This window comes from Hyperolius riggenbachi, chromosome 3 (assembly GCF_040937935.1).
Source record: "Hyperolius riggenbachi isolate aHypRig1 chromosome 3, aHypRig1.pri, whole genome shotgun sequence".
Classification (NCBI taxonomy): Eukaryota; Metazoa; Chordata; class Amphibia; order Anura; family Hyperoliidae; genus Hyperolius; species Hyperolius riggenbachi.
Window position 1 is genome coordinate 292,849,551 of NC_090648.1, and position 27,636 is coordinate 292,877,186.

Here is a 27,636-nt window from a genome sequence, read left to right on the forward strand (position 1 = left end):
TTATTTGTGTATTTATCATGATACATTCACTTTTTTAACAAACAATATCTTAAATAGGATAGATTCAGTGGGAATTAATGTGGCTTTTACTAGATACAAGGATCCCTGTTATGATTTACTTCACTACATCTAGTAGTCTGTTTTATACAATATTGGCAGTTTGATTTCTATTTAACATTAAAATTATGTTTAGTTTAGGGGTTTGTACTTTAGGAGTGCTTAGTTGTTCTGTATCTACTATTGGTCACAGAACATTTTTTTTAAACTCTCACCTGAGTCACGTTATTATTATTTTGTTGATGTAATTGTGCTCTCAGCATATTAGTTAATGTATCCACCTCTCCCCCCTTCATGGACTCACTCACCAGATGTTGCGGTCTTAACAAGACCAATCTGCGCCTCCGGGGTGTATGGCCCCCCGTCGCCTTGCGAGCTCACTTGCTTTCTTCTCCGTCCGGTGCAGAACTGGTCCGTGCCTGGTTAGGCCCATGAGGTATAGAGCATGCGGGGAGAAAAGACACAGGAAGACCAGCCTCCTATAGTGTAATTCCGATTTATTTGAATAAAATTTTTTAAAAACCAATAAAAAATGAGTCAGCACTGTCCGGTACACATATGGTGCGAGTGGAGTCAGATCCTAGTTGGCTGCCAATGACCCACATCACCCCTCAGTGAAACCGCCGTGAGCTGCTCAATAACGCGGAGATGCCAGGCCAGCTGCCAGCGCTTGCTCTACTCTGCGTGTTACGTCACTCCGTGGCTCCGCCCTACGCATTTCGTTGCCTAGCAACTCATCAGGGGCTACACAGAGCGACGTGTGTGCCCTTCATTTAAAGCCTGTGCGGCCGCCAGCCAGGAAGTGACTCCTTCTTCACTATAGCTCATATATGAGCAATACATTTATGCAATTAAAATTATCCTCTCAGTTTTCCATTACCTACTAGGTTGAAACATAATTTATATAAATATAAAATGATGCAATAATCGTCCATATAACAGGTGGGTAATTACCCTCCCCTGTCACAGCAGACATCGCCATCTTGTGGCATACATATTCAGTCGATATTTAATGGACAATTTGTAACTTCATCCTATACTATGCAAATATGACTGCATTGAACATTAAGTGATTTAAGTCCTACGCACTATGACCCACGATATTAGTACGCACCACAACTAAGATTGCAAATGGCCAAAGGGCCTTTTGTATTACCCACAGGCACAGTCTCAGGACCTAGTATCTCAGCCCCACAGTTGTATTAACCCAACAAGCCCGACACATACAAATGACTATATACTCAGGTTAACTAGTGGCACTATAGCTGCCACAAGGAAATCTTATGTACAGTGTGATTTATGTTGTCAATAATAATAATTAGAACAGGAAATGAAAAAATTAAAATTAAAAACTAAAATAAAGAATAATATTAAAGGATTAGGAATTATTCAAAAAGCAGTTGAGATCTATTTCAATATTCATGCCTGCTGGCTCAAGAGTTTCAAATTCATATATATGTTTAGTTTCTAATTTTGACAGTTCTCGAATTTTATTGCTGCCTCGCCAGGAAGGCTGCAATTTTTCTATACCTGTCACTGTCATACTCCCGAGCCTGCAGGAATGATTGCCGACAAAATGTCTTGGGACACTATGGTTTGTATGACCTTTTTCGATCTTATAATAGTGTTCGCCCAATTGCTCTTTCAGCTCCCTGCTTGTCCTGCCAATGTACTGCTTTCCACACATGCATGTCAGGCAATACACGACAAATTTCGTGGAACACATAATGAATCCCTTTATTTTAAATTCACGACCATTCGTGCTCGACATTATACTGCAGGCTTTTTTTGTGAGACCCCCCTGGCACAGTCTACAAGATCTGCACAGATAAAAGCCATCTTTTTGCCACAGGTTTTTTTGTCTTTTGGGCGGATTCACACAGCTAGGGGCCAGAAAAGACTTTAAATTATTGGCCTTCCTATAGATGAATTGTGGCCGACCTGTCAAAATGGGTCCTAATTGGGCATCTGCTTTCAAGATGTCGTTTGATAATTCGTTCCATTTCACGATCCTGCCGACTAAACCCTGTGATGAATGGTACACTATTTGGGTCCCTTTCTCTACTCTTCCTAATAAAAGTCTGTTTCCTGTCCATTTGAGCTACCTGGCTAATTTGCTCATCAATGAAGGCAGCATCATAGCCTTTCTGTAAAAAACGCCCCTTAAGCATATCTGATTGTTCTACAAAATCCTCATGTCGAGAACAATTGCTTTTCAATCTTAGGAATTGTCCTTTTGGAACTGCCTTTACCCAATTGGGGTGATGGCAGCTGTCAAGGCCTATGTAACCGTTTCTATCCGTCATTTTAAAAAACGTTTCCGGTTCATATCCTGGACTCACCTTTATTCAATTCTAGGTCCAAAAAATGGACCTTTGTATTGCTAGCCTCCATTGTGAGCCGTATATCCAGGTCATTCTCATTCAGGTTCCTTATGAATTCCTGCAGTGCCTCCTCTGTGGAGTTCCATACCAGGATGAGGTCCTCTATGTATCTAGACCAGGAGACGACATTCCTGGAGGCAGGGTCCCCCAAAACCTCCTCCTCCCACACCGCCATGAAGAGGTTAGAAAAACTGGGGGAAAACCCCGCCCCCATGGCACATCCCCTGGTCTGCACATAGAAATTATCATTTATCAAAAATAATTGCTCCTCAAAGCAAACTCCAAAAGCTGGACGATGAAATCAATTTGTCTCTCTAACATTCCTGTTCTAACTAGATATGTTCTAACTGCCTCCACCCCCGGTCAATGAGGTATGACCGTATAGAGGGATGCGACATCTGCCGTCGCTAGCAGCATGTGTGGCATAATTTCAATCTGGTCCAGTACCTGCAGTGCATGCTTGGTGTCCCTTAATAAGTGGGGCACCATAGCCACTGCCGGCTGTAACATGTCGTACAGGTACTGGCCCAGCCGGTGGGTAACCGACCCAATGCCACTAATTATGGGCCTACCTGGTGGGCAGACGGGATCTTTGTGTACCCTTCGGTACCTGGTAGATTACAGGGATTCTAGGAGCAGAAGGTATTAAATAATCAAATTCACGATCATTGAGCAAATTCTCACTCAATCCCTGTTTTAATATCTGTCTTAATTCTTCCAGGTAACCTTTTGTAGGGTCCCCCGACAGTTTTTTATATGTAGATGTATCCAGGACCAGCTTAGAAAGCTCACAATCATATTGGGCATTGGTCATAATGACCACTCCACCACCCTTATCAGCCGGTGTAATGACCAGCTGTTTCTCTTCCAAGGTCTTTTTGATTTTGATTATAGACCGATCTGATTGTTTTGCTGTCCTCTCATGCAAATCCTTACAAACCAATCTTTTAAAGGTTTCGACTGTACTACCCACAGGAGCACCTGCTGGGTTGAAAGTGGAATTGTTACGTAAATTTGTGTGCCTGAATTGGTCCATCGAGGCACTAGCATTCACAGTAGTATTTTTAACCAAAAAATATTTCTTTATGTTTAAACGTCTCACAAATTTTTGTAGGTCAATGTATGTGTCAAACTTGTTGACTCCCTGCCTAGGTGCATGCTTAAGCCCCCTATTCAATAGCTGCATTTCATTTACATCAAGCTGGATGCCACTGATCTTGAAAATGCCATCACCATTGAATACTTCCTTCTTTTTTCCTCCCCCTCCTCTGCAACCTCTTCGGCTCCTCGTTTTTGCTGCCTTCTTGGTGAGAGATACATGCTCAGACCCTCCTCTTCCCAGGGTTTGTATCTGGGCTTGGGTAAATCCCACAGAAAAGAAGAAGGGGATGACTGATCATGTTGATTCCTCAATAGGTCATATCTATTTGATATGGGTATATTTCTCCCATTATCATTTGATCTATATGATGGATATATTTGTGGATATGTGCCTCTGGGGACCCCTCTTCTAGGTTTTTTATAGTGGGGATCTCTCCAAATTGGAGTTGGTTTGGGGTGCGGGCTCTCCCCTCCCCTTGGGATGGGGTTCCCAGCACGATCTCTCTTTGGGATCGCACCAGCTGGTCTATTGGTTCCTGACACCTGTGGCAAAGGAACACTATGAGGTGGTTGTTCTGGTGCCATCGCCTGAATGGCTCTGACACTCTCCTCTTGTGCTCTTACTTTCTTCTTCACCTGCCATTGATAAGCCATATGATCTTTAAAGACCATTGTGTCTCTAATAAATTTCTTTTGCTTTTCAGCGATCATAATTTTTTCATTCTTTTTCAGGAGCTCAAAGAGGTTTTTAGATTTCTCTTTAAACTCCTCCATATTTTTATAGGGATCAAGTTTCATTTTAATCGCATCAATATCCTTTCCCAAGCGTTCAATCCTATGTTGTTTACGTTTAAAGAGAACCCGAGGTGGGTTTGAAGAATATTATCTGCATACAGAGGCTGGATCTGCCTATACAGCCCAGCCTCTGTTGCTATCCTAAACCCCCCTAAGGTCCCCCTGCACTCTGCAATCCCTCATAAATCTCAGCCACGCTGCTGACAAACAGCTTGTCAGAGCTGGCTGTGTTTATCTCTATAGTGTCAGTCAGCTGCTCTCCCCGCCTCCTGCAGAACTCCAGTCCCCGCCTGCATCCCTTCCCTCCCTGCTGATTGGAGGGAAAGGACGGGGGCAGGGACCGGAGCTATGCAGGAGGCGGGGGAGCAGCTGAGACTGACACTACAGATGTAAACACAGCCTCACAGCACGGCTGTGATTTATGAGGGATTGCAGAGTGCAGGGGGACCTTAGTGGGGTTTGGGATAGCAACAGAGGCTGGGCTGTATAGGCAGATCCAGCCTCTGTATGCAGATAACATTCTTTAAACACACCTCGGGTTCTCTTTAATAAGTATTTCCATTGTTCCCAAACCACATTTGGTGAGATGTTCCTCCCACTCCTTATCATTAGCCTCTGAGTCCTCCCCATCATTGGCCTCCAACTCCCACCTAACGGATCTGGGAACAATACCCTTAAGGTGGTACTTTCTTAGCGTAGCAATGTCCCACCATGTGGTTAGTTCTTTGGACATCAGTCCCTGGAGTTTTTTTAAAATCCTGCTCTAGTGCTCCTTTAGCTTCAGAATCTCTCCCAAAGATCAAACCTAAGTCCACATCTCTGTGCATTCTGAACTCAAATAACTCCATTTCAAAAGCGTGCAGCTAATAAACAATAACAATAAATCAAATCAAAGCAATAGTAAAAGCGCTCGCTTCACACATAGATATCAGCTTTCAATATATTTGACTAGCTGAAATAATGATCAAAGTCCAACAATTAAATTTGCCAAGTGCAGCAATCAAGTCTCTGGGTTATAGCCAGCGATGTGAAAATGTTATTGATGTAATTGCGCTTTCAGCATATTAGTTCATGTATCCACCTTTCCTCCCTTCATGGACTCAGTCACCAGATGTTGCAGTCTTAACAAGACCAATCTGCGCCTCCGGGGTGTATGGCCCCCCCGTCGCCTTGCCAGCTCACTTCTCCATCAGGTGCAGAACTTGTCCGTGCCTGGTTAGGTCCTTGAGGTATAGAGCATGCGGGGAGAAAAGACACAGGAAGACTTGCCTCCTATAGTGTAATTCCGATTTATTTGAATAAATTTAAAAAAAAAACAATAAAAAATTAGTCTGCACTGTCCGGTACACATATGGTGCGAGTGGAGTCAGATCCTAGTGGCCGCCAATGACCCACATCACCCCTCAGTGTGTAAACAGGAAGTTCTATGAAGCACTTAGTAATCGGAGACCTCCGGCCAGAAGGAGGTAAGTGCTCAGCTTGCCTTCCGCCACCTCCGCGGCTGCCACGAGCACCACCAATGATTGCAGGAGGGGGAGTGCTAAGAGGATCTGCGGCCACAGCTCTCCTCTTATGCTGCAACCCCTCCTGCCCCCAAAAAGTCCCCGAGCGGGCCCTGGGGGGGGAGAATTATTTTTGCAGGGGGGCCCGGGGCTTTCTAGGTACGCCCCTGTGGCCAAGGTATGTAAGCTGGCTTTTGAAATCCTACAATTCCCTGGAAGACAAGATCCTCCTCCCTCCCGGGAGGAGGAAGGGAGGGAGGGAGGAAGGGGGGAGGAGGGAGGAAGAGAGGAAGGAGGAGAAAAAGGACTAAGGGAACAGTCAATCGGTTATATGGGCTACCATTTAGCATAAATAAGGTTTCACTTGCGATTATTTTAATTTTTCCTCCGGAATTCCGCGGAAATTTGCAAAAATCCGGCGGAATTTTCATAGCGACGGAATTCAGCGCTGGCGGAATCCGCGACTACCGGCGGAATGGAATTTGCTCTTTCCGATTATCCCTACTCTTTAATGACAGTATGTTTATTTAGGTTGAAGTTCCTCTTTAAAGGGAACCTACACTGAGAAGAATATGGATTTTTTCTTTTAAAATAGTACCAGTTGCCTGACTTTCCTACTGATCCTGTGTCTCTAATTCTTTCAGCCACAGCCCCTGAACAAGCATGCAGGCCAGGTGCTCTGACTGAAGTCAGACTGGATTAGCTGCATGCTTGGTTCAGGTCAGGTGTGTGATTCAGCCACTATTGCAGCCAAAGAGATCAGCAGGACTGCCATGCAACTGGTATTGTTTGAAAGGAAACATCCATATCCCTCTCAGTTTAGGTTCCCTTTAAATACCATCTCACATGATGACTCATTCCAACCACAGGATGCTTGTTTGGACTTCACTGACTGTGTAATTGTTCTAGTCAGTTTCAGGAAGTAATGAAACTAAAACTCAGCTTGACAGTGAAAGAGTTAACATTTTAAGGGCAACGGCTGCATCCATTATTCTCCCCATTACATGTATACCATTAGTTTAAGCATATGTCTACTTTACATGTATTGTATATGCAGCTAAACTGGAGAAGCAAAGTAGTATTGAATACCATGGAACGCTATTTATGAAATCTGAATTTATGCAGTCAAAATATACATTATTCTGCTGCCAGAAATGTTGAGAATTGTGAAGGGCCGCTGTCGTGTTTTGTGTAGAATAGGAAAGTCCACAGTGAAACTTAAAGTTGTTTGTGTCAATTCTTCTCAGTGAACACAGCCCCGAGCAGTTGGAGCCTGGACAGCGGGAAAGAAGCCAAGAACATGTCAGAGAGTGGAAGGTTTATAACTCCTCCAGTGCCGCCCAGACCCAATCAGGCTGGTATGTCTGATTTGTGTAACAGCCGCAGTACTCTCATTCATTCAGATTCAGCCCAAGCTAATTTCACGCACTTCACTTCAACTAACTTTTCTACAAGAATGAAAGGGAGATGACTACATTTGTATAGAGTACACAGTTTTGGCGATTACCTCAGTGGTTTCCTTGTTACATGTAAATTCTGTTCTAAATTTACATGCTTTTATTCTATTTACATAAACAAACACACTTGTGAAACTCAAAAAATTACAATATCGTGCAAAAGTCCATTTATTTCATTATTTTAAATGGTTAAACTAATATATGAAATACACTTATTACATGCAAAGCAAGATATTTCAAGCCTTTATTTGTTATAATTTTGATGATTATGGCTTACACAGTGTTCTCCCCAGAAATTTTTTTCCAGCCGGGTGGTATGAAAAAGTAGCCGGGTAGGGCAAGATGAGAGAATGTAGAGGTAGTAGAAGACAAAAACACAGGAGATCCGGGAGCCCAATTTGTGCAGTACGTTATTATGTACGAAAGAAATTTCATAAAAACAGTAGGTATTATACTCACAAGAGTAGGTTGCTGATAGAGGCAACCACTCATTTTCGCAGGTGGGGAAATACCGTCCCCTCTCTGCCTTTTATTCCTTTTTGGTCGCTGCTCCTAAAAAGGCAGATCCGTCAGAGATTTTCTAACGTTGATCTACCCCTAAATTCAAGGGGTATTGACTGTTTTTTTGGGTACAGTAGGAGGTGCCCGGTAAGAAAATTATAATCTAAATAGTTCTATATGGTAGGTACAGCATTAGGTAGAAAAAATGGTGTAGTCCTACCTTCTAGATGTCCCTTGCGGGAAATATACAGATCGAGATGTATACTTACAGTATATAGTCAGATTTTATTTGGGGCACAGACAACGTGTTTCACGGTCAAAACCGCTTCCTCAGGTCAATTGAAGTGCCTATATACCAGAATTGCCTGGAGTCCGAGCGCTCGGACTCCAGGCAATTCTGGAATATAGGCACTTCAATTGACCTGAGGAAGCGGTTTTGACCGTGAAACGCGTTGTCTGTGCCCCAAATAAAATCTGACTATATAAGTATACATCTCGATCTGTATATTTGCCGCAAGGGACATCTAGAAGGTAGGACCACACCAAGATGAGAGAATGCAGGGCTGGTGTTTCTGTGCACAACTCTGCTTATAGTATAGGAGGAGGTGAGCCAATGACAGCCGGGTGCTCACTAAAACTAGCCGGGTGGAGCACCTGGCTAAAAGAGCCTAGGGAGAACACTGCTTACAGCTTATGAAAACCCCAAAATCAAAATCTCAGACCATTATAATATTATGAAAATGTTCAATATTCTAGGCTCAGTGTCAGACTAATCCAAAACACCTGCAAAGGGTTCCTATTTCATATATTAGTTTCACCTTTAAAGTTGAATTACTGAAATAAATGGACTTTTGCAAGATATTTTTTGAGAATTTTTTAAGTTTCCCCTGTATGGGATAGATTGCGTATATCCAGCAGAGCAATTAAAACGACAGCAGTAAACTGTAAAAGCATATACGTTAATTCCAAGCCTGTATACAGCGAGTTAGAATCGCAATCCGTTACAATGCAGAGATATGAACAGGCTCATAGAATTGTATACAAGCTATTCTGCAACAGATACAGTGGGAATGCTCCCTGAAGGGCCCGTTCCCACGGGTGATTTTACAGCAATTACCGCTGTAAAATCACTGTACACTCCTCGATTCCTGACGAACGCAATCAGCGCTTGTTCAAGCACTGTACCGTGATGGCTCGAGAATTGTGGCAAAATGCTGCAGGTAACACGTTTTGCGATTGCCGTAATCGCGAAACATCCACGATCGACGGCAATCGTGGCAGTGAGACCTACATTAGGCTAGTGTTTTGACGATTAGTGAGAATCACCCGCTAATTACCCTAGTGAGAACGGGCCCTAAAAAGCGGTCACTCATTTTATTGATTTTTGTAGTGTGCATGACTTAAAAGAATCCAAAAATTCCTATTACATTTTCTCCAGATAAAGCCCTTCCTTCAGCTTTGAGCAGCAAGATAGGCTGCAGGGAAGCAAATTCAATCACGTAGCCAATACTGATTTTTTTCTTATACTGGATTTTCAAGGGAAGGCGTTCTCTGTATGATGGAAAGACTAATCCGGGTGGATTTGCCTGCATTTGCTGCTATCAAGAGATTAGAATAAATCTCAACGGATACAAATTACTCAAGCAAATGTTTGACACATTTACAGCATATCTTCAGTAAATTGGGACTTTAGGGAAAAGGTCTCCATGGGGAAACTATTTGAAGGAAGCAACATCACTCAAGTCCACAAGGCAGAGCTAGCATGCTAGCAAATCTTTCCACAACTGGAGCACACAATAGCAAAAAAAAACTGTTACGCATACACACTTTTAACATAGGAAATTAACAAAATTCAGATTTATCAAGCTGTTTTGGATGGTCTAATTAGTTATTAAATAATGAAGGCTAATAAACTTTATAGGTACAAGGTATTTTACGTTAGTGATTGCATTCCTTAATGAATGACTACCTAAAGCCTCATCTGCACGGGTAGATGAGGCGGCGATGTAGCTTATCAATCGAGCCGCTGATGCTAAAGGTCGGATCTTGCTACTGCCGATTCCCTGCTTGTTCCCCGCGAGGGGACAATAGCAGGGAATCGAGCGGAAGATAAGCGGCGCCGGCGGGGACGAGCGGGGAATCGAATCCGGCGCGAGCGGGGACACGGCGGGGACGCAGAACAGGCGATCCGGCGGCTAATTGAGCCGCCGGATCGGAGCCTCATCTACGCGTGTAGATGTGGCTTAAGACTGTCCAGATTATACAATGGCCACCCTTACATTAACATAGATGATATTACAGTAAGGGCCTGAGCCCACTAACGCAGTTGTGCGTAGTTGTACGCAGTTGTGTCCACTTTTCAGCATCTGTAACATTGATGTGTTGCTGAAAAGCGGACACAACTGCGCATAACTAAGGGTGACGATTAATCTGTATCTGTCAGCAAGTTATTCCTGACATTGAATAATAGCTATCAAATGAGAGATTCTTCCTTTGGCATGTGCTAATTCCATAGGCATACCCATACCAAGATGTAAATATATTTGTTCCTTGTGGGATTTTTTGAAAAATACAGTAGCTAATCTAGCATATCTGCATTAATCTAAACATTTGTTAAACTACACTTTTTACTTTGCCTTTTAGCTTCCCCAGCTAGAAACGTGACTGCGGTATCTCCTTCTTTAATGGGAAGATCTCCAGTAAAGGTAAGTATTGAATCATTGAAAACCAATTGTAGTCTACATTATTACAAGTTTTGGAGAAGAACACAGTTTAGAGTATCTAAATGCATTACCAGCTGTAGCCATGTACTGTATATTCTCTGTAACTGAATGGCAAAGGCTAGGTTCACAATGGACGTTCCCTTGTAACAGCAGGATAGGGAAGGCAGCGCTGCACATTATCAGTGTGTTGCGTCACATTAAGTGAAGCATACAGTCAATGAAAAGTATGCGTCACTGTTGCTGAATGCATTTTGCAGTAACACCTCATGCAGTGCATTATGATGCCACAAGCCATTATACTGCAACACACCTGCCGCCCTATGGACGTTGCATAGGTGGTGCATTGCAGTGCGGAAGCCATGTTACAAAGCAGCTGTTATGTGCTCCGCAACGCACGACTACCGTATTTACCTAGACAAACTGTAGTTATAGATACACATGTAGCATAGATTCGGATGGATAGGCCCAAGATGATACGTTGTTTCATGCATACAATAAAAGGAAAAAATACTGAAGTTGCTGCCATTATGGTCCAGGATCTTTTTATGTCATATGGCTGTGGTCATTTGTCATCATCTGAAAGCCATAAGTAATACATTTTGAAATGTTTCTTTTTACTCCAAAACACAAGTTATATTAACTCCTGTTAATTTTTTGCAGTTCACCCAGATTTTCCTATTTGTCACTTTTTGTTTGTTTTTCAATTTGTTAAAGGAATACTATCGATACCCAAGTGTTCTAAAATGTCAGTGTGCAAATAATGTCTAAGTAGCTGTGTAAACATTTTCCTACTTTTCATGTTAAATATCAGAGGCAAAAACTGTAATTTATTGAGGGTAGGATTTAGCTATATTGGGACAAATCAATTGCAGAAGGGGTGTCTGCTTCAATGCACAGCCAGAGTTGCATATTAGACTACAGAAGGCAAATATCAAACATATCAAACTCTGAAAGCAAAAACAGTATGAACAGCTGTGATAATAAGTTACATTTCCTCTGCTCTCTTCAGACAGGCCAGTCAGAAACACAGGACACAGGAGCTGCAGCTCTCTCTCTCTGTCACACTCAGAGTTACACATAGAGTTAACTGATCAAGTGTGAGGGGAGTTTCCCCTCTCCTCATGGCTCAGTCAGCCGTCAGTTTTGGCGTCAGTAAAGTTTGAAGGTATTTTGCTAACAGTAAACAAAGAAGTTGCAACTAAAATGTATACACCAGTACTTAGCAGCAGTTCCCAAACAATTCCTGTGTCAATTGAAAAAAATATGTTGAATCGATAGTATTCCTTTAAGTAAACTCTTGTAAAATGTGAAACGCCAGCATCATGCAACCCACCTGTACAATGCTACAAGTGTTACATAGCTTGCTGCAGAAATGATGCACTGACATACTAGAACAGCCTACTGCTACCATAACATGCTTGCCTGTCAGAATTTCAGCAGATCATAATATAAACACTGTATGTGTATTAATACATTTTAATTTCAGCATTTTTTAATTCTTTCAAGCCAAACCAAAGAAGGTTCTTAACGCATTTGCATCATCTTGTCCCAAATTATCTCACTGAAAGCGAACCTGAGAAAAGAGTGATATGGAGGCTGCCGTGTTTGTTTCCTTTTAAACAATACCAGTTACCTGCTGATCTATTTGGCAGCAGTATTGTCGAAATTAAACTAGAAACAATATATTAGAGGCAAAGGGTCAGCAGGACAGCCAGGCACCTGGTATTGCTTAAAAGGAAATAAATATGGCAGCCTTCATATCCCTCTCACCTTGGTTTCACTTTAAATCACACCTGAAGTGAGAGGGATATGGAGGCTGCTGTATTATTTTCCTTTTAACCTATACCGGTTACGTGGATGTTTTGCTGATCTTCTGCTTCAAATACTTTCAGCCATAGACCCCGGACAAGCAGGCCAATCAGGTGTTTATCACTGACCTCTGACTAGATTAGCTACATGCTTATTTCAGATGTACTGCAGCCAAATAGACCAGCAGGGATGTCTAGCAACTGGTGGTGTTAAAAAGAAATAAATAAGGCAGCCTTCATATCCCTCTAAATTCTGAGTTTTCCCAGTGGAGCTGGGAAACGATTCTTACATCTGACTAAATAGCATGAAACAAAAGAGAAATGTAATATGGCCAGCAGAGGGCACACTTACACTGTAGATCACTTGTCGCTGTCTTTATTTCATATTGGCACTGAAAGGTGACACCATTTTTCTCAAGAAAAAAATAGCAACACGATTAAACAAATCTGCTGCAGTCATTTTTACGAATAAGGCTGATCACCTATTTTTGTCTTATGTGGAAACAGGATTGTTAAGGCTGACAGTATGTGTATAGCCATAACAATTATTTTCTTTGCAGCTAGAGATGGAAATATTCTGCCACAGCGAATGCAGTAAAATAGCCTGAAATAAAATGCCACTTTGATTTGTTCTGGAAATTATCATTTTAAGCATGAGGATTGATGGTAGTGCTGTGAGTTCACACCTTTTGCGAAACAATTTAAACTGACTCCACTGTAATGCTAAATATATCAGTGGTGTGTATTCTGACTATCTATTTATGTAATCATCTGGAAATCTTCTAAGGAGTTTTGTTTTTTAGAAATTAATGTTGCACTTCGATAGTGCACTGGCGCTTGTTAATTTTTTTTTAAATATAGAAGAATAAAAAGAACAGGTTTTGTTTGAAGCCCCCACAGTAGCCATGTCTATGAGCAGAGGAAGTATTGCTTTTGTGTACAGAATGCAGCTCCCTCTGAGCTTGAAGTAGGAGCAGCCACAGGGGTGTGTGCGCGTATTAGCACAGGTGGGCAATAAGTCTAGGCTCTCATTACCAGTTGGGAAGTGTTGCACATGGTAGGACTTAATGGAGATTGACAGATAATTATTGACTGCAATTGTATAGCCATGAGCAGGAGTTTGTGAAGCACTTGCTCTGGGAGAAGGGTTTAGGGATTTTAATCAATCATGCTGCAACAGTTTGCATTTGTCCTTACACCCAACATGTGGCTTTATTTGCTCACTGCTCCAATGCAATTTTATTGAGGGTATGTTGCCGTTCTCTATAATGTGGAATCTGCCATTGAACATTGTAAATGTTAACATTGGTCTGAAATGTCAAATAGAAGTCAGTTGTATGAGTTCTTTTGACATTATACAGGTGTTTTATCTGCCTGGCTAAAGCCAAGTACTTAACCACTTCCCGACCGCCCACTACACAGGGGCGGCGGGGAAGTGGAGCCCTGCAGGACGGCCTCACCCACAGAGGCGGCGGTCCATTTAAGGGCATGGGCGGAGCGATCGCGTCATCCGTGACGCGATCCTCCGCCGGCGCCTGTCACCGCTCGCTCGCCGCAACATCCCGCCGGCTATACGGAAGCGCCGGCGGGATGTTAACCCCGCGATCGCCGCATACAAAGTGTATAATACACTTTGTAATGTTTACAAAGTGTATTATACAGGCTGCCTCCTGCCCTGGTGGTCCCAGTGTCCGAGGGACCACCAGGGCAGGCTGCAGCCACCCTAGTCTGCACCCAAGCACACTGATTTCTCCCCCCCTGCCCCAGATCGCCCACAGCACCCATCAGACCCCCCCCCTGCCCACCCCCCAGACCCCTGTTTGCACCCAATCACCCCCCTAATCACCCATCAATCACTCCCTGTCACTATCTGTCAACGCTATTTTTTTTTTTATCCCCCCCCCTGCTCCCTGCCCCCTCCTGATCACCCCCCACCCCTCAGATTCTCCCCAGACCCCCCCCCCCGGACCCCCCCCCCCTGTTTACTGTATGCATCTATCCCCCTGATCACCTGTCAATCACCTGTCAATCACCCGTCAATCACCCATCAATCACCCATCAATCACCCCCTGTCACTGCCACCCATCAATCAGCCCCTAACCTGCCCCTTGCGGGCAATCTGATCACCCCCCCACACCAATAGATCGCCCACAGATCCGACATCAGATCACCTCCCAAATCCATTGTTTACATCTATTCTCTCCTCTAAACACCCACTAATTACCCATCAATCACCCATCAATCACCCCCTATCACCACTTGTCACTTTTACCTATCAGATCAGACCCTAATCTGCCCCTTGCGGGCACCCAATCACCCGCCCACACGCTCAGATTGCCCTCTGACCCCCCCTTATCAATTCACCAGTGCATTAATTACATCTGTTCTTCCCTGTAATAACCCACTGATCACCTGTCAATCACCTGCCAATCACCTATCACCCATCAATCACCCCCTGTCACTGCCACCCATCAATCAGCCCCTAACCTGCCCCTTGCGGGCAATCTGATCACCCACCCACACCATTAGATCGCCCGCAAACCCGCCGTCAGATTACCTCCCAAATGTATCGTTTACATCTTTTATCTTCTCTAAACACCCACTAATTACCCATCAATCACCCCCTATCACCACCTGTCACTGTTACCTATCAGATCAGACCCTAATCTGCCCCTTGCGGGCACCCAATCACCCGCCCACACGCTCAGATTGCCCTCTGACCCCCCCTTATCAATTCACCAGTGCATTAATTACATCTGTTCTTCCCTGTAATAACCCACTGATCACCTGTCAATCACCTGCCAATCACCTATCACCCATCAATCACCCCCTGTCACCCCCTGTCACTGCCACCCATCAATCAGCCCCTAACCTGCCCCTTGCGGGCAATCTGATCACCCACCCACACCATTAGATCGCCCGCAAACCCGCCGTCAGATTACCTCCCAAATGTATCGTTTACATCTGTTATCTTCTCTAAACACCCACTAATTACCCATCAATCACCCCCTATCACCACCTGTCACTGTTACCTATCAGATCAGACCCTAATCTGCCCCTTGCGGGCACCCAATCACCCGCCCACACGCTCAGATTGCCCTCAGACCCCCCCCCCCCCTTATCAATTCGCCAGTGCATTAATTACATCTGTCCTTCCCTGTAATAACCCACTGATCACCTGTCAATCACCTGCCAATCACCTATCACCCATCAATCACCCCCTGTCACTGCCACCCAACAATCAGCCCCTAACCTGCCCCTTGCGGGCAATCTGATCACCCACCCACACCAATAGATCGCCCGCAGATCCGACATCAGATCACCACCCAAGCGCAGTGTTTCCATCTATTCTCTCCTCTAAACACCCACTAATTACCCATCAATCACCCATCAATCACTCCCTATCACCACCTGTCACTGTTACCTATCAGATCAGACCCTAATCTGCCCCTTGCGGGCACCCAATCGACCGCCTAAACGCTCAGATTGCCCTCAGACCCCCCTTATCAATTCGCCAGTGCAATATTTACATCTGTTCTCCCCTGTAATAACCCACTGATTACCTGTCAATCACCTATCAATCACCCATCAATCACCCCCTGTCACTGCCACCCATCAATCACCCCCTGTCACTGCCACCCATCAATCACCCGCTGTCACTGCCACCCATCAATCAGCCCCTAACCTGCCCCTTGCGGGCAAACTGATCACCCACCCACACCAATAGATCGCCCGCAGATCCGACATCAGATCACCACCCAAGCGCAGTGTTTCCATCTATTCTCTACCCTAAACACCCACTAATTACCCATCAATCACCCCCTGTCACTGCTACCTATCAGATTAGACCCCTATCTGCCCCTAGGGCACTCAATCACCCGCCCACACCCTCAGAATGCCCTCAGACCCCAGCCCTGATCACCTCGCCAGTGCATTGCTTGCATCCATTCCCCCCTCTAATCACACCTTGAGACACCCATCAATCACCTCCTGTCACCCCCTAGCACACCTACCCATCAGATCAGGCCCCAATTTGCCCCGTGTGGGCTCCTGATCACTCGGCCAAACCCTCAGACCCCCTTCTGATCACCTCCCCAGTGCATGGATTGCATCTATTTTCCCCTCTAACCACCCCCTGAGACACCCATCAATCACCTCCTGTCACCCCCCTAGCACTCCTATCCATCAGATCAGGCCCAATACAACCTGTCATCTAAAAGGCCACCCTGCTTATGACCGGTTCCACAAAATTCGCCCCCTCATAGACCACCTGTCATCAAAATTTGCAGATGCTTATACCCCTGAACAGTCATTTTGAGACATTTGGTTTCCAGACTACTCACGGTTTTGGGCCTGTAAAATGCCAGGGCGGTATAGGAACCCCACAAGTGACCCCATTTTAGAAAAAAAAGACACCCCAAGGTATTATGTTAGGTGTATGACGAGTTCATAGAAGATTTAATTTTTTGTCAAAAGTTAGCGGAAATTAATTTTTATTGGTTTTTTTTCACAAAGTGTCATTTTTCACTAACTTGTGACAAAAAATAAAATCTTCTATGAACTCGCCATACACCTAACGGAATACCTTGGGGTGTCTTCTTTCTAAAATGGGGTCACTTGTGGGGTTCCTATACTGCCCTGGCATTTTAGGGGCCCTAAACCGCGAGGAGTAGTCTAGAAAACAAATGCTTCAAAATGACCTGTGAATAGGACGTTGGGCCCCTTAGCGCACCTAGGCTGCAAAAAAGTGTCACACATGTGGTACCGCCGTACTCAGGAAAAGTAGTATAATGTGTTTTGGGGTGTATTTTTACACATACCCATGCTGGGTGGGAGAAATTTCTATGTAAATGGACAATTGTGTGTAAAAAAATCAAACAATTGTCATTTACAGAGATATTTCTCCCACTTAGCATGGGTATGTGTAAAAATACACCCCAAAACGCATTATACTACTTCTCCTGAGTACAGCGGTACCACATGTGTGGCACTTTTTTACACCCTAAGTACGCTAAGGGGCCCAAAGTCCAATGAGTACCTTTAGGATTTCACAGGTCATTTTGCGACATTTGGTTTCAAGACTACTCCTCACGGTTTAGGGCCCCTAAAATGCCAGGGCAGTATAGGAACCCCACAAATGACCCCATTCTAGAAAGAAGACACCCAAAGGTATTCCGTACGGAGTATGGTGAGTTCATAGAAGATTTTATTTTTTGTCACAAGTTAGCGGAAAATGACACTTTGTGAAAAAAAACTATTAAAATCAATTTCCGCTAACTTGTGACAAAAAAATAAAAACTTCTATGAACTCACCATACTCCTAACGGAATACCTTGGGGTGTCTTCTTTCTAAAATGGGGTCATTAGTGGGGTTCCTATACTGCCCTGGCATTTTAGGGGCCCTAAACCGTGAGGAGTAGTCTTGAAACAAAAATGACCTGTGAAATCCTAAAGGTACTCATTGGACTTTGGGCCCCTTAGTGCAGTTAGGGTGCAAAAAAGTGCCACACATGTGGTATCGCCGTACTCGGGAGAAGTAGTACAATGTGTTTTGGGGTGTATTTTTACACATACCCATGCTGGGTGGGAGAAATACCTCTGTAAATGACAATCTTTTGATTTTTTTACACACAATTGTCCATTTACAGAGGTATTTCTCCCACCCAGCATGGGTATGTGTAAAAATACACCCCAAAACACATTGTACTACTTCTCCCGAGTATGGCGATACCACATGTGTGGCACTTTTTTGCACCCTAACTGCGCTAAAGGGCCCAAAGTCCAATGAGTACCTTTAGGATTTCACAGGTCATTTTGAGAAATTTCGTTTCAAGACTACTCCTCACGGTTTAGGGCCCCTAAAATGCCAGGGCAGTATAGGAACCCCACAAATGACCCCATTTTAGAAAGAAGACACCCCAAGGTATTCCGTTAGGAGTATGGTGAGTTCATAGAAGATTTTATTTTTTGTCAAAAGTTAGCGGAAATTGATTTTAATTGTGTTTTTTCACAAAGTGTCATTTTCCGCTAACTTGTGACAAAAAATAAAATCTTCTATGAACTCGCCATACTACTAACGGAATACCTTGGGGTGTCTTCTTTCTAAAATGGGGTCATTTGTGGGGTTCCTATACTGCCCTGGCATTTTAGGGGCCCTAAACCGTGAGGAGTAGTCTTGAAACGAAATTTCTCAAAATGACCTGTGAAATCCTAAAGGTACTCATTGGACTTTGGGCCCTTTAGCGCAGTTAGGGTGCAAAAAAGTGCCACACATGTGGTATCGCCGTACTCAGGAGAAGTAGTATAATGTGTTTTGTGGTGTATTTTTACACATACCCATGCTGAGTGGGAGAAATATCTCTGTAAATGGACAATTGTGTGTAAAAAAAATTAACAAATTGTCATTTACAGAGATATTTCTCCCACCCAGCATGGGTATGTGTAAAAATACACCCCAAAACACATTATACTACTTCTCCTGAGTACGGCAATACCACATGTGTGGCACTTTTTTGCAGCCTAACTGCGCTAAGGGGTCCAAAGTCCAATGAGCACCTTTAGGCTTTACAGGGGTGCTTACAATTTAGCACCCCCCAAAATGTCAGGACAGTAAACACACCCCACAAATGATCCCATTTTGGAAAGTAGACCCTTCAAGGTATTCAGAGAGGGGCATGGTGAGTCCGTGGCAGATTTCATTTTTTTTTGTCGCAAGTTAGAAGAAATGGAAACTTTTTTTTTTTTTTTTTTCCTCACAAAGTGTCATTTTCCGCTTACTTGTGACAAAAAATAATATCTTCTATGAACTCACTATGCCTCTCAGTGAATACTTTGGGATGTCTTCTTTCCAAAATGGGGTCATTTGGGGGGTATTTATACTATCCTGGAATTCTAGCCCCTCATGAAACATGACAGGGGGTCAGAAAAGTCAGAGATGCTTGAAAATGGGAAAATTCACTTTTGGCACCATAGTTTGTAAACGCTATAACTTTTACCCAAACCAATAAATATACACTGAATGGGTTTTTTTTTTATCAAAAACATGTTTGTCCACATTTTTCGCGCTGCATGTATACAGAAATTTTACTTTATTTGAAAAATGTCAGCACAGAAAGTTAAAAAAATCATTTTTTTGCCAAAATTCATGTCTTTTTTGATGAATATAATAAAAAGTAAAAATCGCAGGAGCAATCAAATAGCATCAAAAGAAAGCTTTATTAGTGACAAGAAAAGGAGCCAAAATTCATTTAGGTGGTAGGTTGTATGAGCGAGCAATAAACCGTGAAAGCTGCAGTGGTCTGAATGGAAAAAAAGTGGCCGGTCCTTAAGGGGTAGAAAGCCCTAGGTCCTCAAGTGGTTAAAGAGGAACTTTACTGAATATAAAAAAGGCTAAAGTAGTTAATAAAATTACTTATCTTTACAATATTCATTTATAAATCATTAGGTCAGTGTTTGCCCGTATTAAAATCTTACCTTACCTTATCCTGATTTACATTCCTAAACTCATCAGAACTGCTGGCAAGCTGAATCACTAGGGCAGAGCAGTGCCATGCTGGTAAGAACAAAGCAGTGTCCTGTTGTAGTGAATACACAATTGGGAAGAAAGTAAATTACCCTTTTTAGGTATAATGGATCTACTGTATTAAATAACCAGAGTATCCAGTTCAAACTCTTAACCCTAACCTACAAAGCTCTCCACAGTATCTCTCCCCTGTAACTCTCCTCACTAGTTTCCAGATACCAACCCAAATGCAGTCTCAGATCTGCACATGAGCTTCTTTTATCCTCCTCTAGAATTACCTCCTCGCATTCACATATATAAGACTTCTCACAGGCCTCACCCCTCCACTAGAATGCCCTTCCACAAAACATCTGTCACTCTGCCACCTTTGAAATCTTTAAACGTTCCCTCAAAACTTGATTTTTCCAATACGCTTATGCTCTAACTTAGGCCATTCTCCCTTCGACCTCTCGTTAAGTTTTACTTCTTACTAGATGACCTAAACATGGACTGCCTGTATGTATACTGCATATTTCCCCACCTCTTGTTTCTCCCCATTTATTTATATTGTAAGCTTGCAAGAGCAGGGCTCTGTCACCCTTTTGTGTCTTGGAATTTGATGTTCATTGTATAGCTTGCACTCTGTTATACATTTTATTCATCATGTTACATCTTTCATTGTAATTACCAGTTCTGTATTTTGTACCAGTGTCCATTTTTTATGTATATAATTGTCTGTATCATTATGTACCCCTTGATTATTGTCTGTATCATTATGTACCCCTTGTTTTTTTTCCCTACTTTGTACAGCGCCACGGAATATGTTGGCGCTTTATAAATCAATAATGCTAATAATACAGTATAGGTATATCAGCATATACCAGCGCTGGGAAAACTATGGCCTGCAGGCCGGATCCAGTCTGCCTATGCTGTTACACTGGCTGACAGGCATCCCGGATTCCCCTACTTCTCCCCTCCCTCCCTGTAAAATTGCGCGCAGGGAATTTGAAACTCACCTTGCTCACGGAAGTCCAGCTTCACATCTCCATGGCAACAGGATGTCAAGAAGCGCCAGCGTATTACATGCTGGTACGTTCTGACGTCACATCATGTCGAAAATTTAAGAATGCGGCCCGAGATGTACAATGTGGCCCGGCCCGCGTAAACATTGCCCAGGCCTGGCATATAATAAGTTGCAAGGATAAGGCTGGGAACACACTTGCAAGGCAGTTTTTTCCTGCGATTCCTGGGTCTCCATCAGCTTTGCCACAATCGTTTCACAATTTTTCCATATTTCTTTGTTTGCGGAGGCATATCTTGTATGCGAATGCTCACGTTGTGCAGGAAAAACTGGAAAGCTGTGCACTTTAAAAAATGCATGGAAAATCATGAATGCAAAATGCAAACGAACAGTCACGACAAGCATTCCCTGGGACCACCCCAGTCTGTCAGCACACAGGACATAATGCACTATGTATGTTCTTGCAGCATTTTATAGTCTCCATGTGTCTGCATAGTCCATGCTCTCAGTCTGTCTCTTCCAGCAGCAGCTGTGATTTTGGTCTATGTATGGATTGTAATCCAGGAAGTGGATGTTTTTACTAATGGATGTCCTCCTGAGTACTTATTAGGTCTACATGTCAACAGTCCAGCAGTCACTGCATTGTGGTAAGCAGTGCCTTAAAAGCTTTTCATGCTCACCGCAACTGAGCCAGCATGGGAGCGTGCGGAGGTCAGTTGGTGGTTTCTACGCTGTTCACCCATGGTCACAAGGGAAGGTGAAGGGGTAGAGTCTCGTCCTTTCTTTTTAGTGAGCTGCAGGCCACCCCCTCCACCCCCCATGCATATTCACAAGTCCCAGGATTTTATGTACTATTTAACCAAGTGATGCCACCTGTGGACTTAAATTCTGAAAGGTTTTAAATCCACTCTCCCCCAAAGGTCTGCATCCAACTGAAGCACATGTCAATGCTTGGTGGGAATATTCCCCAACTCATGACAATGTGGCCCATAGCCAGAGATAAAATGCACCTTAGTGTCTTTGCTAGCAGGTTGACTGTCCCTAACCTCCATAGAGACAAGTGTGGATCTGTCCATCTGAAGTGCCCACTTGAAGCCTTTCTTTAGACAGCAGTATGGATACACCCTTTGTCTAATCCAACCATACATTTCTCCTGCCTCTAACCTATAGTCCTAGATGGAGCTACAGTTCCTGCATACATGCAGGAACTGACCAATAGGAATGGCAGATTTTTTAGGCACATGATTAAAGCTTGAGGTGTGGAGGAAGGAGTTACCCACCGTCGGCTTGCGGTACATCTTTGTAGTCTGACCTCCTTGTTTTTTTTTTTTTTCATTTTGAGATCCCACTGCAATGAACACACTGAAATATAACATACATGCAACACACATGAATTGTACTGTTTTCTGTTGGTGTTGCTCACGCCAGCCATAGCAGCAATGTAAGCTAAGTGGCTATAGTGAACGAAGAAGTGTGATTGCTTGTGGGGGGAGATGCTAGGACTTATAAATGCTAGGTAGAGGTACATGTGTACGTATAGGGTGCAACTTGAGAAATGAGCTATATTCTCGGAAACATTGTTGAATCCACTGCTGTATAAAATTATTTAATAATAATAATTAAAGAACATAATTACTACTTGAGAATGGAGCTATATTCTCTGAAACATCATTGAATACACCACCGTATAAGATGACTTGAAAATAATAAAGAGCCTAATTACTACTGATGCTTCCGTCTTATTTAGACTGTCAAGGCACTAGCCATGCATGAAAATAACCGATATTGTGGCATCTGTTCTTGATTTGGGTTTGGTGAGCTAATCTGTATGTTTGTATTTCACCGAAATAAGAATTGGGTCTATCAAATTATTTATTTGTGAGAAGTTTCCCTTCTTAAAAAAATAAATAAAAGCTGTACAGTATGAGATTCAAGCTGTTTTGACATTTGTATTTAAAGTAGATATGTCAGCAATGCGGGATTGAGATTTTTAAATTTTTTTTTTACACATGAAATGGGTCCCTTTGGTTTTCTCTAATTATAATACACATTTTCCTCACCGGTCGACATGCATTCATCTTTATGGCCATGGTGCTTGTTGGTTTTCTGATACTTTAAGGAATTTATTAACCCATATATCAGTTCTGCTTCTCCCAAAATTGCTAGTGGCAGTGTGTTTGCTAACCTCTGTTTCTCACCTTTCAGGGCTCAATGCACTCATTTACTCCTTCTCCTGTGGACTGCCATCCATCATGCATGACGTCTAATTCTCCCGTGTTGTCAGGAAGCTGCAGCAGTGGCATTTCTTCTCTGAGCCGATGCAGCATTTCGGAAATGTCTGGTTTTGAGAGTCAGATCTTTGACCAAACCGTAACTACACCCATTTATGGCATATCGGAGGAGCCATCCAGGAAGGAGAATAAGACACCTCCACCTTATAGCGTGTATGAGCGGACTTTGAGACGCCCTGTACCTGTACCTCAGTGTCTTTCAATACCGTCTCCCATTGACCCCCCAGCTTTACCACCCAAACCAGGCCCAATACGTCCAACAAGTCTAGAGAATGGCAAAAGGATTGATCCACTGCCACGCCCCAGGCCTTTCCCAAGGAAAGTGTCACAGTTGTAATATATTTACAATTTTATTTTGCTGTGAATGGACTACCAACTTTTTTTTTCTAGAAAAAAAAAGTAACCCATTGGGGACCTTTGCTGAAAAGACAGCTGCAGAATGGGTATATACACTTAATGAAAGTGTGGGCACTTTAATTGTTTACTATTTGATTCCCTTAATTAAGGAAGTAAAGAGTTTTGTTTTCTATTATTGTTTTGCACATTATGATAGAGGTATTAATTCAGGATTAACTTGATAAATGGCACTTTTGGTCAGATTTCGACAAAAAAGCACATCCACTCTGTTAGCATGTGCAGTTTCTGGATTACAATTTCAAAATCATGTTGACTTTTAACTCAGTTCTTTATTGTTTTTATAAATATATACATATATATACATATATATATAAAGCTTTTAATTGAAGAGTAGATTTTATGTTTTTTTTATTATTTAAAAGAATACTTGATGTTTTAACGTCAGCCAACAATTCCAAATTCGTTGTATATGCTAACTTTAATTCTATAATATAGATGGTATTTTATTGTTTTAGTTAATGTATTGCTTTTGAGTTTATTTTTTAACCGTAGGGTTTTGGTTCTTTTGGATTTTTTTTTGTTTTTTTTTTCATTTTCTTAAATTAATGAGGGAATTTAACTTGTATATGTATTCTGTATATAGTTTTCTGATCAGCTGTGATAATTTATCTTCCATATTTTGTGAATTTTGTATATGCAGAAAAATGTTGTTGCTTTATTAACACAATGGGCATTGAGGTCTCAAAACTTGCATGCATTAAGAGGTGATCAGCGCAGGAAAAGCACGTATTTAGTCCATTGGTGTCTCACTACTGCCATTATTGCTTTTGCAGCTTCAGGCTGTTCAGTATTCATACATTTGTTTGTCTTTTTTTCTTTACAGTGCAAATGGCATTTGTTACTTTAGTGTTTTTAGTATGCGTTTTCTTTTCTACATCTTTGTTTCATTTTGGCTTTTATTACAACAGTTCTAGTTCTATAGTTCTAGATAATGGGTTAGATTTAGATTTATGACATTTGATTGTAATCCTTGGCTAGTTATTGCCCATTTTAAGCAAGCGTTCCACAGGTTCTTCCTCTACCCTTGTCTGTATGGGACTGCACAATTCCTGGGCCAAATACAAATACTATTGTAGTCAACTAAGGTGTCTAGATTAATTATGCTTACATTTTAAATCCCTAGAATTTGTAACAAATCTTAAGATTAGCTTTCCACTGTATCATAAAATTAATATTGGTCTTGAATGTACTTGTAAACTAAGTAAGGGCCTTGAAAATGAAATCCAAAATTAGACAACATTTGGACTGTCAAACCAGCTACAAAATTGGCATTTTTTTCCTTATTTACATAGCTTAAAGTGTTTTAGAGAGGTGATGTGTAGATGATTACTGTGCATTAATTTTTGCCTGGACTTAGACCACACAAAAAACCCCCACAGAAATCAAATTAACTGTGTTGCCAAGCTCTGGTTCTGAAGAAAAAAAAATGCCTTGGATTGAGCTGTAGACACAATCATACACTAGAGAATGCAGTGCCACTAAGTTCACCAGTTCACCAATACTATTTACTAGTTCTGGTGAACTATTTACTAGTACTATTTACTAGATCCACTTGTTGTTCAAAAATTATCACAGTGGAACCTGAACTTAAAAACAATTACCGGTTGCCTCCTCATGCACAGGAGTTCCTAAAGGCTCATACACATGCTTAACAAAAGTATTTTAAATGCACAATTATCAAACAACTCTTGTTGTTGAAATTCAACTGTTGGATTGATTTGAGCTGCATCTTATCAGTTGTTTGAACAATAGCAAACAACTTTATTGGTTATTTCAACAACAGTTGTTTGATAATTATGCATTTAAAAGACTTTTGTTGAGCGTGTGTATGAGGCTTTAGCTCTTCACATGTAGACAGTGTACATGTGCACATTTGTATTCTGCAGTTAAGTGTACAAAATAAAGAAAAAACTCAGCATACTCTCACAGAATAACTTTTTCCAAAAACTCTGTGCCAACAGCTTATCCTGCAGCTAAGGTGTACTTCACCTGCAGGTATCTTACATACATCATAGGTGGTATAAGGCAGTGTCATGTAATATCCTTGTCCCTAACTACCAAATAGTCCTGGTCAATATTATGGCATTAAATTTAACTCTAAATTTAACCCATTGTTAAAAGTGCCTTGCATTTAAACACTTGTTGCAGTCCTATTACTTCAAAGTTGGCTTTTGTATGTTTTATATCAAACCATTACGGTTGTTACAGTACTAATGCATCTGAATATTGTGGATTGTCCTGGCACTGCAATGTGTGATGTAAAAAAAACTGCTCATTTACCGTATTTGAAGTCTTTGCCGTTATAATTGCTGCAATTGTAGCAGTATGAGACCATCTTTTCTCCCCTTTTAAGGAAATATTCTCCTTTAGATCAAATTATGTGGATGCTATTTTTCAGATCTGTACATTTATAGAGCAATATATTTACAAACATAAGAGAAAATGGTACTGCGTACCCAATTTTTAGTAATATCATGCGCGTTATTTGTATTCTTCTTTTTTACACATGTTCATTTATGGAGTGGCATTGTGGCACATACAGCTGACCTAGAAAGACTCTACACTACAATGGGTTCTCAGTTTATGCCAAGTTGTTATCTAAAGGGGCTCATACACTTACCAATTTTCCCGCCGATATACAGCTGATTCGATCACTGTGATCGAATCGGCTGTGAAATCGTTGCGCAAACGCTGACCGAATGATCGATTTCCGTTTGAAATCAATCATTCCCGATGATTCCCGTTGTTCCATCCCTGCAGAAGATTTCCCTCGATCGCTGGCGGGTTGGGAGTGCGTCGATAGCGGCATTCAAATGCCCGACGACCGACGCTAGCGGCAATACATTACCTGATCCGGCCGGGGCAAGTCCCCTGGTCTCCACTGTCTCTTCTCCGCTGGGTTCCGGGTTCCAGCTGGCTACTTCCTATGGAGTGCCCTCTACTGTTTAAACTTCCCCGGACAGGAAGTGAAGCCAGCCGGTCTGAAACCCGGAGCCCAGAGCGGAGAAGAAGACAGCGGAGAACGGGGGAATCGCGCCGGCGTCAGCTCCACAGATTGTGATCGGTTTCATGCTGAAATCGATTCACAATCTGTTTGCAGTTAAGGCAGCCATATGATCCCTCTCTGATTAGATTCGATCAGAGAGGGATCTATCTGTTGGTCGATCTGATGGCAAATCGACTAGTGTTTGGCCACCTTTAGATGGCCTTGGTAAAGCAGACTTTGCATGAATTAAACTATTATGGGATTTGCTGTAGTTGTGTTCCTTATAAATGTTTTTACCCCTTTTTACATTCTATTTGGGTGAATGAAAAAAGGAACTTTTATTTCCAGTTATTAGTACAGGGAACTCAGTTTTCTCATCAGGGTTGTACTCTACAAACATGCATTCAGATTTTGCCAAAATTTTAAAACTTCCAGCTGTAATCACTTCCATGTGAATGCTGAGACTTGCTTGCACTATTGCACTATGTAGGCTGTACTTGTCAACAAAGGTCAAATTGCAGATCACATTGTATTATCTCCACAGATCCAAACCACAGTGTGCCAAATCTCATAAAATCTTTCTAAACTGAGTAAAGCACTTTGGAGCCTGTTTATAAATAAGTAGTGATTGAACTGTTTATTGTCACTTCTTTATTCACCCACAGATCGCCCCTTTATGAGCGCTTTATTTACAAAGGCATGATCTGCTTAAAGGTGACCACACACGATACAATAAAATGATCTGATTTTACAGCAATTTGATAAATATGATCAGATCTCCCAAAAGAATCGAAAGCTTTTTTTTTTCATTCGACTAAAAAAATCAATTTTTATCTATCCGGAATGCTGGAAATTTTTCTTACATTATTCTAAAGGTTGTATGGTGTGTGTTAGATTGTCAATTTATTAATATACACACCCTAGCAATTTTCTCAGAGTTTCCAATCATTTTTATCATAATTGGGGAAAAATTGAACATAGGTGTGTGGCACATTGGTCATATTTTTGAAATGTTACAATCAGTCAGAAACATTGATTGCAATTCTTGAATTAAACAGATATTTTAAAAATTGTATGGTGTGTGGCCACCTT

The 27,636-nt window shown here is 42.2% G+C and overlaps 1 protein-coding gene across 2 annotated transcripts in view; it reads left to right on the forward strand.

Annotated features, from left to right (window-relative positions):
* The window catches only part of DOCK4 (dedicator of cytokinesis 4), a 480,752-nt gene extending 456,870 nt beyond the window's left edge, over positions 1 to 23,882 (forward strand). For both annotated transcript variants that reach the window (XM_068276501.1, XM_068276502.1), the window contains 3 exons: positions 7,087 to 7,197; positions 10,441 to 10,502; positions 23,056 to 23,882. In XM_068276501.1, the coding sequence (XP_068132602.1) occupies positions 7,087 to 7,197; positions 10,441 to 10,502; positions 23,056 to 23,478 (596 nt within the window). In that variant the 3' untranslated portion in view covers positions 23,479 to 23,882. The remainder of the gene's footprint in view (positions 1 to 7,086; positions 7,198 to 10,440; positions 10,503 to 23,055) is intronic.
* Positions 23,883 to 27,636: the final 3,754 nt, after the last annotated feature.